This window comes from Megalops cyprinoides, chromosome 12 (genome assembly GCF_013368585.1).
Source record: "Megalops cyprinoides isolate fMegCyp1 chromosome 12, fMegCyp1.pri, whole genome shotgun sequence".
In the NCBI taxonomy this organism is placed as follows: Eukaryota; Metazoa; Chordata; class Actinopteri; order Elopiformes; family Megalopidae; genus Megalops; species Megalops cyprinoides.
The window spans coordinates 226,549-240,500 of NC_050594.1; the positions used below are offsets into that span (position 1 = coordinate 226,549).

A 13,952-nucleotide genomic window follows, 5' to 3' on the forward strand; every position below is an offset into this window, starting at 1 on the left:
TGTAAGGGCCGCCTAGCGACCATGCTGTCGGTAATACACTCTGCCGGCTTTAGTGATGTCTGGGCGTTGCTGCCACCTGCTGGACCAGCTTTTACACGTCAGTTTTCCAGCCCTGATCGATTTAAACACGAAAGTGTGTTTCTGTGTCTGTACGACTGTGCATGTGTGTGCGTATGTGTGTGTTACCTCTAGTTATAATATTACTCGTATCACCGACAGCTCCTGTGTTACAAATATGATGCTAGTTGTGATTTTAGATTATACTATTTTTTCTACATCTCACTGGTGGCTCCAAAACTGTTAGCAATAATACTCATGCTCAAACGTTGTTTAGAGAACTAGGAGTCTTGCAGATGATTTATGATAAATGTTCTCAAACCACCAGCTACATTTGGTCACATTCTCTTTGCTAATAGAGAGTAATATAACAGTTTCAATGGCAGTAATATTTTAGCGACACGAAGGTAACCATAAGAAATTATTCATGATGGCTCAAACCAAATCAGTAAATGGTGTGTCTCTGGTTTAGATTGGTATGATGTCATACACCTTTTGGACTGCCGTATACCTTTTTGAACAAACATCACTGGTCTGGGAGTGTTGCTAGCCTGGTCTGACACTTTTGCTCGTTTAAATCGAATGGATACACTTATGTTCTATTGTGCTGGGAGTCGCTCTGGATAAGAGCATCTGCTAAATGCATGTAACGTAACGTAATGTAACTTTAGTCTCAGCTAGTTTGGTGACGTCTCCCTGCTGTTTGGTCGGTCAGGTCCTCAGCAGGTGGGACTCCAGAAACGGGTTCTGTTCTTTTTCAGGCGGGTAAACAAAAGAAGTAAAGACGCACAAATGTAAATACCCACGCAACCTGTCAGATTCTCCCAGAATCTGCATACCTTTCACATCAGATGCTTTTGCGCAATTCTCATTAGAAATATGGCTCCTACGCACATTCAGTCATGCATTAGAAATCTCAGGAATTAGAAATATGCTCATTTGGTCTCATAATAGTAACGACATCCAGTATGTTTTTTCCCTTAGATATTAAAAAGTTAAACATGTGTCCCATGAATCGGGTATTGATATGATAATAAGGCGGAGCAGATTTGTTTTAAAGAACGTTCTCGGGGTGGGAAACTGTAATACATTGTTGGATTTGCAAAAACAGCCATTCTCTCCCTCACGTGTGTCGGTCAGTGGGAGGAGCTGGAGGGACGGCGCCGTTAAGACCCGCCTCTGCTGGGCGTCATTTAGCGTTCCAGTGGCGATCTGAAACCTTCACAGTGTACTTTACATTAAGTTTACGATCGGGAGGGAGCCCGCCGGCCTGTCTATACCATAACGCTGAACTCGAGGAATACTGCACCAAACGCCATGTCCGGAGTGATTGTACCCCTTTGCACAGTAGCACTTTTTGCTTTTTTATTTATTACATTAACGCTTTTTACGGGCAGTTTCCATTCGCGTGTACAAGAGAGGGACCTTAGTGGAAATCCTGACTCGTTTTCTGTCTCTCAGCGAGACGCTTTACTCAAGGAGCTCAACGAGCGGCGCAAGGAGCTTCTGCCCCTTTACGCGGCGTTTGGGAAGAGGCTCGGGACGCAGCCTGGAAAAGAGACACACCACTCATCAAAAAGCGAAGAGACGACGGACAATGACATTCTTTTAGGGGAAATGCTCACTGATGTGGATGCGATTGGGTGCGATCAACTCCGTTATGTTAAAAATGTGGATTTCTTAGGTGCAGGATACACCAAGGCAGTAACGAGGGGCATTTTGCCGAAGGGGTTGCCCGTCGCGCTGAAGTCCGTGAACCGGCAGGGGAGCGACCTGCGGAGATGCGTGGAGGATTTTAAAGACGTGGAAGGCTGTCACGAGCTCGTGTCTTACAAATTAATCAAAGAAATTGTTCTGTTACAGATACTACGGCACCCGAATATTATCAAGGTAGGGGAAAACGCAGAAATAATTTATTCAGTCTACTCTCGTCATACTGAAAATGTAGTATGTTCTTTCTCTACTCTGCAATCTTGTGTGCAAAAATGAACGGTGAAAAACGCCCTCCTTTCTGCGAATTGTAGTGTAATTCACGTGATTGAATGTAACTTGCCAAATATCGTGCGCCTTTACCCTTATGAAATTAGCAGGCGAGGGAATCAAAGAGCGTCTGTCAAAGACCCGGGGTTTAGGTAATCCTTTCTTTACCACAGCAAATCAGATTAACTTAGTTCAACATTCACCACCTAACACCTATTCGGCAGATAAACACAATTAAACATTTGGTCTTAATTGAAAGCGCGATATGTTTATTTTAAATTGTTTGCATTGACGTACACATCCGTTTTAATCATACAGTCATTGTCTTGCATTTCGTTTTATTGACAGAGACCAGCTTGGTAGAATTTGTACGATTTCTTTGAAAACTTGTTTAAAGTTTTCAACCAGTAAAGATCTGTGTTTGTATTTGTGGCTGGTAGTTAATAGTCGCACCAATAGTAAGTGAAATGACGTTAAATAATAGATTACTCACATTTTTTCAGTTTTCTCAGCCCATTATTATTCGAGGTAGTGCCATGGTATGCATAATTCTTGTTCATAGTCTGCTATGTCGAGGTCTGCCGGTTTTGTGCATATCCAGCCATTTATATGATGTAAGACAGCGCCATGGATCCTTTTGCTGGTGTTGGCAGCAGAAACATTCCGTTTTCTTCATTCGTATCCCTCTCAGACAGACACGCGTGGTTTTGCTTGTGTATTTGGTGTGTTGGAGTTTGCAGGTTCAGCACACTGATGCTGCTCCTGTTGCTCCTCAGCTCCAGGGACTGTGCCAGCTGAAGGGGCAGCCTGCCGGGGTCACAGCCGCCCTGGAGCAGGGCTCCCCGCTGCAGATGATCCAGCTCCTCCAGAGCCCCTGGGAGGAGCGCTTTCGGGTAAGACAACAGGGATGGTAATCAGAACCCCTCCCCCACCCCCTCCCAACAGACACACCTGGGGGTGTGATAGATTTAGAAAGGGGTGGGGGGGGGGGGGGGGGGCTGGAGAGAGTGAACTCATCCCGCCCCATTAGGACCCATCTCTATTCCTGCTGCTCAGAATGAAACTCTGAGAGACAGATGTCTCTCATGTCCATTCCCTCTGCCTCCAGCACAGAATCACAGAGTCAGTACCATCCCCTCTGCCTGGAGCACAGAGTCAGTATCAGCTCACAGGATCTATCCCCTCTGCCTGGAGCACAGAGTCAGTATCAGCTCACAGGATCTATCCCCTCTGCCTGGAGCACAGAGTCAGTATCAGCTCACTCCCTTTGTAACAAAGGCATTGTGTGTCGTAATGGCCAGGCACTGTGTGGTGTAATGGCCAGTGTTACGGGTATGCCACATGACGTCAGGAAAAGGGTGCACGGAAGTAAGGGTTAGGGGTCACATGACGTCAGGGTCACGGGTGCACGAACTTGTGCACCTTGGGTAATTTAAATGTCTATGGCGGCAAGCACAGTCGGACGGAATTTGAGTGAGTACCAGCGTACTATATTGTGCGAATTTAGTTGTTGTCTCACTTTGTGTTTAAGAGCCGCTTTATGTGTAAAGTTCGTGAGACGGTGGTGCATTTTTTGTCGGGTTTATTTTCTAGTTTTGTTTTGGTTGTTTTGGATAGGACGGTGGAGCCGGTCCGACGGTCTATTGCAGACTGGCCGGTCCCCACCGTTTTATTTCATTCTTTTGCGCACCGATCTCCAGATCTCCATACTTTTCTTTACTCCACATTACTTTCTTCCCTCTCTCAAACCACTCTTTCTAAAACTCCAGTGCACTGCTATCTCTCCTACTATCTGTTCTCCAATCTGTATAAATACTGTTCAACCCGTTCCACTGCGAAGCACTCGCCACTGCGTCTTCTGCCCGGCTGGACCAAACTCGGAAGAGTGAGTAGCCGGGTTGTTATATTATTATGTGCGGAGTATTTGTCCTGCCAACTGCCCTGTGACTGCCTGTAGTCACCTTTGGTAGGAGTCTGGCCGTAACAGCCAGGTTCTGTGTGGTGTAATGGTGAGGCGTTGTGTGGTGTAATGATGAGGCGTTGTGTGGTGTAATGGTGAGGCATTGTGTGGTGTAATGGTGAGGCATTGTGTGGTGTAATGATGAGGCATTGTGTGTGTAATGATGAGGCATTGTGTGTGTAATGATGAGGCATTGTGTGTGTAATGGTGAGGCATTGTGTGGTGTAATGATGAGGCATACTCCTATGCCTACAGCAGTTTGATTTTTGAAAATCACAGCTGAGTGTACAGTGAGTGTACAGTGAGTGTACAGTGAGTGTACAGTGAGTGTATAGTGAGTGTATAGTGAGTGTATAGTGAGTGTACAGTGAGTGTATAGTGAGTGTATAGTGAGTGTATAGTGAGTGTACATGGCTGAGTGTACAGTGAGTGTACATGGCTGAGTGTACAGTGAGTGTACAGTGAGTGTACAGTGAGTGTACAGTGAGTGTACAGTGAGTGTATAGTGAGTGTACATGGCTGAGTGTATAGTGAGTGTACAGTGAGTGTACATGGCTCTGTATGTGTTGGCTAATGCAGAATTGTTGCAGTTGGGGGTAACATGCCGCACTGCACTAAGGGCAGTAACATCCAGTAGTGCAGTAAATTTTCCACTCACCATCTTACACTTGTGTCGATGTGTTGGCACTGTTTCCACCTTTCTGCTGTGAGCAAAGGCTTTTGGTGCTAAACAGTTTTGAACTGGTTGAGATCTGTGCTTTTGATTTAGCTTCACTCATGAAACCTGACACTGAATGTGAATCTGGTGAAGGTTTCTGACATGCTAGAAATTGATTTGTACCTCATACGTGTCCACAAGTTTTTTTTTTCCCCCAAATTTCTCTCCTCATCTGAACATCAAATTGTGGCTAAATCAGCATCTAAATATGATTGAAATGATGATTTCCCATTCAGATTCTAGGCATGACAGCAGGTTCCATGCTGTGAATCTGTGGATGCCTTAATGTGTGTCCATGAGCAGAAAATGTAAGCAGTTGGCATCATGATACAAAACGTTAGATGAGAAACTGAGCCTGCGGCTCTGAGAGGCTGCAGGTCTTCCTTGTGTTTGCCTGTGCATGGAATGCCAGCAGGACCGGGTAAAGGGAGTAGAGGGGTTTCGCTCTGCTGGGTCAGCGGCGTGAGTCTGACGCGGGTTCTATGGCAGGTGTGTCTGGGTCTGGTGAGGCTGCTGCACTACCTCTCGCGGTCCCCGCTGGGCTCGGTGGCGCTGCTGGACTTTCAGCCCCGGCAGTTTGTGCTGGTGTCGGGGGAGCTGAAGCTGACGGACCTGGATGATGCCAGCACCGAGGAGCCAGCCTGCCGGACCGAGGCCGACTGCGAGCTGCGCTTCCCCCTCCAAAATTTCACCATCCCCTGCTCCGCCCGGGGAGTCTGCCAGGGCCTGAACGAGAGGAGGAACCTGTACAACGCCTACAGGTAGCTCCTGTGGCCGCACCTGCCTTTGAGCAGTAATCAGGGCTGAAACATGCCATGAGCATTATGGTCTGGCAGCCCTGAGTCAGTGCTTTCGCCTCCAGACTTTTGTTTTGCTCCAGCCTCTGCTTGCATTGGTTTAGCATTACCGGTTGCTACATCATGCATGTATTGACGGGTTGATCTCTGATAGGTACCTGATGGACGCTGTCTGACCAAATGCTTGTTTTATAGGTATTTCTTCACATACCTGCTGCCCCACCAGGCCCCACCCACACTGAGGCATCTGATTGATCAGATCATGAACTCAACAGGTAGGTAGCAGCACTGTGTCTGACCTGTCAGAGTCTGAGGGAAAGGCTCTGTTTAGCTGGGAGACACACCGCTGCAAATCGGCATCAGCCCTGCGTGCTTCTTCTAAATTGGCATTAATTACGTGTCATTATGGGGTTTATGTGCTCTCACTGTTTCTGTTTCCCCATTGTTTTCCAGTGGAGCTGAAGAGTGGTGTAAGTGACACCATGCAGGCCTTCGAGGAGATCCTGCATCTCTACAAGTCTGGGCTTTACCTGGAGAACCTCCTGCCGTCCGTAATCACAGGTAGGCTTGTGAAATGGATGCTTTTTTAAAATGTGTTTGGAGCCTCTCCTCTGTGAATGGGGTGAGCAGCATTCCCCCACCCCCCAAGAAACATCAGAGGCAGAAAAGTCTGGCTGCATCGCTGCGGTCGTCACATGATATTTTCACACTTCAGCTGCTGTCAGGGCGGGTTGGAGATGCCTGGCGGCAATGCCCAAACTGTGGCTCGATCCGTGTCTGAGCAGAACCACCCCCAACCCCCCCAAACTCCCCAATCTCCCCGATCTCCCCCTGCTCTTGCACTGTTGCCCAGCAGCTGGCTGCATCAGGCAGAATAAAACATAACTGCCACACGGCTGTTCAGTAGATGTGCAAACTGAGGTGAAATGAGTCTGGGCATGGAGCTGCATTTTTGCCTGCCTGCTTACGAGAGTTCCCACCCTACCTGACCCAACGTCTCTGTGCAAGTTTCAGGGGTATGTACGAGGTGTGGGCTTACTATCTTAATGTAATGTTTGCTATCTTAAATAAATATAGTGTAATGATGGGGTGAATCCCTAAGATGAAATTAAAAGCCATATTGATTTGTGTAGAGGACATCTCTTGCTCCCTCTGCACTGGACAGCTGTTCGCCTGTTACACAGCCCTTGTTTCTTGTTTGGTTGACCCTTCATTCACCTCCTGCCCTCGTTGTGGGGTGAGTGCATGGCAGTGTGTGCCAGTCTCTGATGTGAGTGAGGTATCGTCTGTTCCAGGCAGAGGGCTCTCTCTGATGTGTAGCAGAAAGGTTTGGGCATGGGGGACGTCTCTGAAAACTGCCCCCTCCCATGTTCCAGATTACGCGGCTGTGAGAGGTGTGAGGACTTCAGGGGGTGTGGACTACCGCTGCTGGGCCTCCTACAGCCAGCAGGCCTGTGTGCTCTCAGTGCACAGTGCTGGTGAAGCAGCCCACATCTGCAGCTCACACCTGCAGTGCACCAGCTTCACCCTCGGCGCCCAGGTCACCTGGACAGGTGAGCATGTGAGCCAGCGCGTTCAGGTGCCGCTGCTGCGGAGTTTGGGAGCTGAGATCTGATCCACTGAATTACGGCAGTAATTACACGCTGATGAGCCGAGATGCAGGGCAGCACCATATTCAGTGTGTCATATTCATGTGTCTCCCTTCTCTCACAGCTGGGAGAAGTAAACCTCTCTGTCAGGACTGTATCAGAAATCTGGACTGCTGTCTTCAAAAACACATTTCTGAAATGATTTGTGCTTATGAACTCTTAAAAGTGCCACCTGTGTTTGCAAAAGGAAAGCCGAATGTAAGATGTGAGGAACATCTGAATATGGTAGCAGATTTTCCTTTGTGTGGACCACAGTGATAATTCCTGTGCTAACAGCAAATGATCTAAATTCCGTGAAAGCTACTGAGTGAGTCATGGACATGATAAATAGGAAGGCTTTGTCTGTTGGTACATCTTGTAATTCTGTTTGCTGAGCAGGTATTCCAGTGTGTTTAACATGTTTACCTCCACCCTCCCCCACCCACATTTGCAGGGAGGCTGCTGGCCTCTTTCAGGAGCGCCTTCAGCGACCTGGTGCCAGATGTGAATTCCGTGGTGTACCTGAAAAAGACACGGCTTTGAGGAGCAGCACCGTAAGTAGAGGAAGAGAAAAGAGTCATTTGGAGGCAGGGGGGCCTGGAATGTCTGAAGTAAATGAATATGATATATTTCTAAGGATTTTGCTCCATTCCTGTTTGATGTAATTGCCAATCCTGCGTGCTGCCAAGAACAGTTTAAAGGGATTTCCCTTGGGGTACAATTATACAAAAAACCCATAATAGCCCTCCTCTCTCCTCCTCCTGTGCTGTGCATTGGGGGGGGGGGCTTGTCCAGTGGAGAGCAGAGTTAGGGCTGGACCTGAGGGGGGGACAAAGAGAAAACAAGCTCTTATACCAAGATACTTTGATGTTAATCACATCTGAAATCCTGTGGCTCCATGTTGGGTCTCAGAATGTGCTTCCAGGGCTGCATCTTAACAAGCAGAAAAGTACAGAAACCACAGCGGTCGACTCAGACATACAAAAGCCTCATTCCTTTTATATTTTATTTCAAAAACAAGAAGTTAAAACTGCTTGTTAAATGTGCAGTAAATGCATGCAGATTTGCATGTGGTGTGAAATCTCACCCTGTGGGTGCTAACGTCTGTGATATATTAATTCTTTCAAAGAAAGAGATTCTATTTATGTTATTAAGAGCACAAGTACTTTCCTGTATGAATAGCATTCTTAACATGTTTTGTATAATAAACTCTTTCATGCAACCCGTGGTATTTTATTGTTTTGAATTTTTCCTTTTGGAGAATTTTGCAATGGTTTGCCAATTGAATACAACGCACATATATTTATATATGAACAATAAGAAAGAGAGAGAGAGGGGTGTTTGTTGTCATATGCAATAAACTTTGCACCCTGAATTGTATGTTGTTTGTTAATCTACAGCTGTATATGCTGGCTCTGTTCTCGTATGGGCCTGAAAGAAGCCGGTCTTCTATGCTAATTATTTCTCTCTGTTTTGTTCATTGGAAAGCTGATGGGGTGTGAGTGTTTGCAGGCCTTTCTACCCACTCTCAGCCCAGCATTTTTTGTGCCCACAATGGGGAGACACCCGAGCACACTGCAACACATGAAGTGTATACAAAAGCCAGGAACGCATGCAAATTATCACCTGTAGGGTCATTATGGCTTAATGATGACATGTAAATCCACCTTAAATGCAAGCTCTTTCTCATGGAGAGAGGAATGCTTGCATAATGTCAGGGATCAATTGAAACAAAGTAAATCTCCTGTTAGCACACGAATGGGGAAGCCATCTGCCTGAAGGAGGTCCCATTCAGCAGCGGTGATGGGGAGGTGCAGTGGTGAGTCAGAGTGCCTGCAGTTCGGCCTCCATTTCTGCACTGTCGGTCAGTCCGGTGTGGCCAGGACTTCCTGTCCATCAGCTCGGGGATGTGATCTGCTGCTGTGCTCATAATGGACAGGTTCTGAGAACAGCCGTGCTGCTGTGTAATGGCCAACTGAGTATCGTTCACAGGCCAGAATAAAAAAACATTAGAACTATTAGAACTACCTCTCTAGTAACTCATTCCCTTTAATTTCACGCGGTGGAAATGTCTGGCCTCTGAGCGGTTTGTCTTGGCTCTTGCGCTGACATGTTAATGGTGTGGCTCTGCCTTCTCCCTGCTGTGTGCTCAGCATGCAGGGCTGTGCGCTCCATGGTCCTGTTGGAGGTGCGTGTACTGGCCTGAGCCTGGCTCTGCACACTGCTTTTTACACATCCAAGCGCGTTTCTTTTGCTAATAGGTATGTGATGAAGCACACAAAGGGGTCTCCATTTGCATTTATTAACTGCTGTGGTGATAAAGCTAACCTAGGCCACATTTATGGCTCTGAGTTAAATGCAAGCATGCTGTGAATGAGAGGCAGCTGTGAGCAGGGGAGTGGTAGAGCTATGCCCGTCTGCCTTCTCTCCAAAGGCTTGTCCTTTTCTGCCATTTCCGTGGCTCTGTTTAGCTTGAATTATGGCTGGGCTCAGGTCAGTGCTCTGTGGATGAGGCTGGGTCTGACTGAAAGTGTTCAGAGATAATGATTCCATTTACACCCTCTCTGACATACAGTGCTCCACTGTTCAGTCGGCTGCGTTTGACAGGTGGGGAGAATTACGTGTTTTCAGGGATCGTTATTCCCAGCCCCCCCACCCCCATCTCCACACACCTTCCCTCCTCTTTGTTTCTTTAGTTTCCAGTTTCACACAAGTTGTTTCCATGGTTTTTATTCATGACTGCCATCTGGAAATAATATGTTCTGAAAACAAGCCGCTGGTTGCAGACGTGTGAGGGGCATTGGTGCTCTGGGACGGTGTTTTGGCCGGTGCAGTGGGGCCCTGGGGGCCAGACGTCCGGCTTCCCCCTCTGCGGCAGCCTGGGCTAACAGGCAGGGGGCTCCTCTGGGGAGATGCTGCACTTTGGCCTGATGGATCGAGGAGGCAGATACACAGGGCCGCATCTGTGAATTTCAGAGCCCTGATTCTAACCTGGCCGAGTGTTTGCAGTCTCTCCACACCCTCATGGAAAAATTACCATCAGGAAGTGAAGTATAAAAGCAGTGTGCAGTGTAAAGAGAGAGCTGGCAGAGGTGTGTCAGCAGTGTGCAGTGTAAAGGGAGAGCTGGCAGAGGTGTGTCAGCAGTGTGCAGTGTAAAGGGAGAGCTGGCAGAGGTGTGTCAGCAGTGTGCAGTGTAAAGAGAGAGCTGGCAGAAGTGTGTCAGCAGTGTGCAGTGTAAACGGAGAGCTGGCAGAGGTGTGTCAGCAGTGTGCAGTGTAAAGGGAGAGCTGGCTTGTGCTGGGCCTGGTACGCCCATTTTGTGTGCTGGGCCTGTGCCTCTTGCACAGACAGGGGCGAGATTAACGGGGCGTCGGGGAGCTCTGTGTGCGCTCACACGGCAGGAGATCCAGTTTCCCTTTGAAGGCAACCCCCAAATGCATCACACTGCGGCTGGGACAGGTCTCCCACCCCCCACGCACACCACTCATATAAATCTCCTGCCTCTCTGCTCTCTGGGACCTGGGGCCCAGGGGGAGGTGCTGTGAGCAGGGTCTGCTCTCTCTGTTGGCAGAAAATATGAAAGCTCTACCTTTTGTGTTGGGATCTGTGAAGCTCATATGTCTACAGCCGTTACTCAGTGCTGTGAAGCCTCCCCGACAGCTGAAGGAGGACAGAGAGGCCGTGTGCTTCAGGAGACTTCCTGTCTCACGCCACATGCTCGAACGCTCTTTTCTGCAGCACAGCAGCTTGTGGTGCAGAATGACATCATGCTGTACTCATAACTCCAGGCCATTGAGCAGCTGTAAGTGGGGGCTGTAAATATAATGTAATTACATCACACTAACATGGATAAATAAAATTGGCCTGTTTGTTTTCAGTATTGGAAATGGATTAGAGAGAAACTGACTGGCATAAAGCATTTCTGCTTCATAAACTGCTAAATTTACCCAGACAGGGAACACTTTGGCACCTCCCACACTGGCAGATGATTTTGTGTGGGTTAAGAAACATGTAAAAGTTACAATCACTTTCCATTATAGTCAACAGTACCAGTTACCTCAACTGACTAACTCCATGATTAGTCCCAGAATTAGGCGAGTTGGGTGGTTCTAGTGTGGAAACAGTCATGGCTCTCATAACCAAGCTGATGCAGGCAGTAAAAAACTTTCACAGAGAGAGGGTGACCTGGATAAAGAATGACACACACACACACTCACACACCATAGAAAACTACTACTGCATCCACACTTGTTAAGATTCCACCCAGGCCCTCTGCTTATTCAATTAACTGTGATTTCATTTGGAGAAATTGGTTTAACTGAGACACACCAGGGGTCCCGAGAATAGCGGTCTTGGTCAGCAGTATTTATGATTCAGATCACACTGAATACAGCCTCTTTATAGAGCTGGTCTTCCATTCTTAGAATGGCAAGCTTGAAATTCCTATTTTTACCCTAAAATCCTGACTTAGAGAAGGAGCTAGAGATAACTATTTGCTGGAAATGATTTGGAAAGATTTTTAGACAAAGAATAGAGCACGTTGTGTTGGTATCAACTACTGTATTACTTGCAGAACTGAGATTGCAGTATTATATAGATTTGTTACGGTTTTTTTTTTTACTTTATAATAATTGCATTCTAACATGCCAAGCTGAGGGTTTAATGGCTTTACTGCTGCCATTTACCTGGAAACTTGTGAAGTGCTGCATTTGGCCACAAGTTACTAATTAGCCAATTGCCTGAAAGATAATAAAACCATTACGGACTGATTGTGGGGCTGTAAACTTTGGCACCATTAGGAGTTAATTAGGGCACGTAGCTCCAGATCATTAACACAGTGCCAGGAAACACCATACAGGAATTTAAAGAATATGAATCCAATCCAAGTGCTACTGGCTTAATGAGTCATGAAACTGTCTAACCCTAACCCTTCCCAGCAGCCTGTTAGCAGCTTATGCATCTTACAGTGTAGAGTCAGTGTAAATACAAGCCATTCTGGAAGGGAGCCAGGGGAGCCAGAGGAGCTGAAGACCACCTCCCTCCCCCCTCCCCCTCACACCCTTTAGCCTAAGCGCATTGTTATGTGAGAGGTCAATAAAGTTCAGACTGTACTAGTCCACAGAATTCCTTTCACAGTTACCTTTCAGTGATTTTTCTTAAGCAAACAGTCCATAAATAATAATTCACTCCCTCCTCCTAAATAACTTGCAAAAGAAAATCATCTTTAAAGCTTTGACTGTGCTGTGGAAATCGGCCAGCAGTCTGGGCTGGGGGAGAGGGGGCTCACTTCAGCAAAAGTAGCACTTCCAAAGTATTATGTTGGTTTGCATCATAACTCTGTGTGGAAAGGATCATTTGGGGAAGGGCTGAGGGTAAAGAGAGAGAGGAAGAGTGCGTCTTCCCCCAAGCTCCTCTGCAAACAGAGCCTGCAGATCAAAGGCCTGTGTGGCGGTGGGGGCCCGCCGGCTCAGGACAGGCCTGGGGAGGGAAGAGGCCCTGCGAGAGAGGGCTGCCCAGCCTGCTGCTGTGCCTCCTGGGGTGATCAGTCACTCACACCCTGTTTCTGCTGCAGCCAGCCCCACCCCAGAGACCCCAGCACCCCCCCCCCCCGCCCCCTCCAAAGCCCTTTAGTAGCAGCGGTGCTTATAGGCAGCCCTGTGTGACCCTGTGCTTTGAAACACTGTACAAACAAACATCATGCTGTCAGACCAAACCCTGATGCCCTCTGGCCTCAGTGTGACAGCTCAGCGCCGGCGGCTGCAGGGCTGGGAGCGTGGGGCTGAACGGCTGCTTCAGCAGGCAAACTCTGCACACTAAAGCAAGCCGTCATAATATCAGCCACTCTTTGAAGTTGAGACCGCAAACCCGACTCAAAGGGATTAAAGGGAGGCGTTTGTCTTCTGGCTCATGATAAGAGCTTTATTAACACTTTGTGGGCACCTCCCCAGTTTAGTGGGAGAAACCCCGATCCTGGTCGTAGCTGGGGGGTGTTTCTGCTGAGAACCTTTTCCACAGAAAGAGCCTTTCAGATGGTAGATGTTTGCGGCACTGGAAGAAGAGATGAAAGATGTGAACACTGGATTCATGTTGCATCATTTAGCAGCATTTCATAAAGGCTGTTTTTTTTCTTTTGGATGAGGCCTTTTTCATTTGCCCCAGGCAGTGAGCAGGGATCACCCCACTGTGAGCTGACATCAAAGGGTGCAATTTGGCTGAGTCAGTCGCTCTGAATCATGGCTGCTAACCTCCTCCATCTTAATCATAACCTGCCTGCAGACGAGCTGCTCCAGGAGGGAGCAGGAGCAGCATGTCTTCTCTCCCCTGAGGAGGTTCATGCTGGTAGACAGAGGCATCCCCTTACTGTTGCCTACACTGTTATTAGTAAAACCTGCAAAATAGACTTTCTGTTGCGATTGTTCATCAGCCTGTTGTATCTGCTATTTTAAGAGGATGGTGGTTTGTAAGTTCAGTATGCACTCACTTTTGGAATTGCCAGCTGTACATGAGGCTTTTCAGATTGCAACAATCTCTTCGGTCATGCAGGACAAACGCCAAAGGCTAGTGAGGAGTGAGGAGATCAGGAAACCCAGGCTGATACACTTTTCTCTACCACAGCACAGCCCTGCGCTCTGCCACCGAAGGCTGAACCCAGGCTGCGGGGTCCAGGCTGTGGTGTCCAGGCTGCGGGGTCCAGGCTGCGGGGTCCAGGCTGTGGTGTCCAGGCTGTGGTGTCCAGGCTGTGGTGTCCAGGCTGTGGTGTCCAGGCTGTAGGGCCCAGGCTGTGGTGTCCAGGCTGTGGGGCCCAGGACAG

At 48.0% G+C, this 13,952-nt stretch overlaps 1 protein-coding gene across 1 annotated transcript; it reads left to right on the forward strand.

Annotated features, from left to right (window-relative positions):
• The first annotated feature begins 1,279 nt into the window (after positions 1–1,279).
• Positions 1,280–13,912, forward strand: pkdccb (protein kinase domain containing, cytoplasmic b). Its single transcript, XM_036542126.1, is given in 8 exon segments — positions 1,280–1,947; positions 2,814–2,930; positions 5,205–5,476; positions 5,708–5,787; positions 5,966–6,073; positions 6,889–7,065; positions 7,595–7,694; positions 13,783–13,912. Coding segments are annotated over 8 exon segments (1,557 nt in total). The 5' UTR covers positions 1,280–1,374.
• The last annotated feature ends 40 nt before the right edge of the window (positions 13,913–13,952 follow it).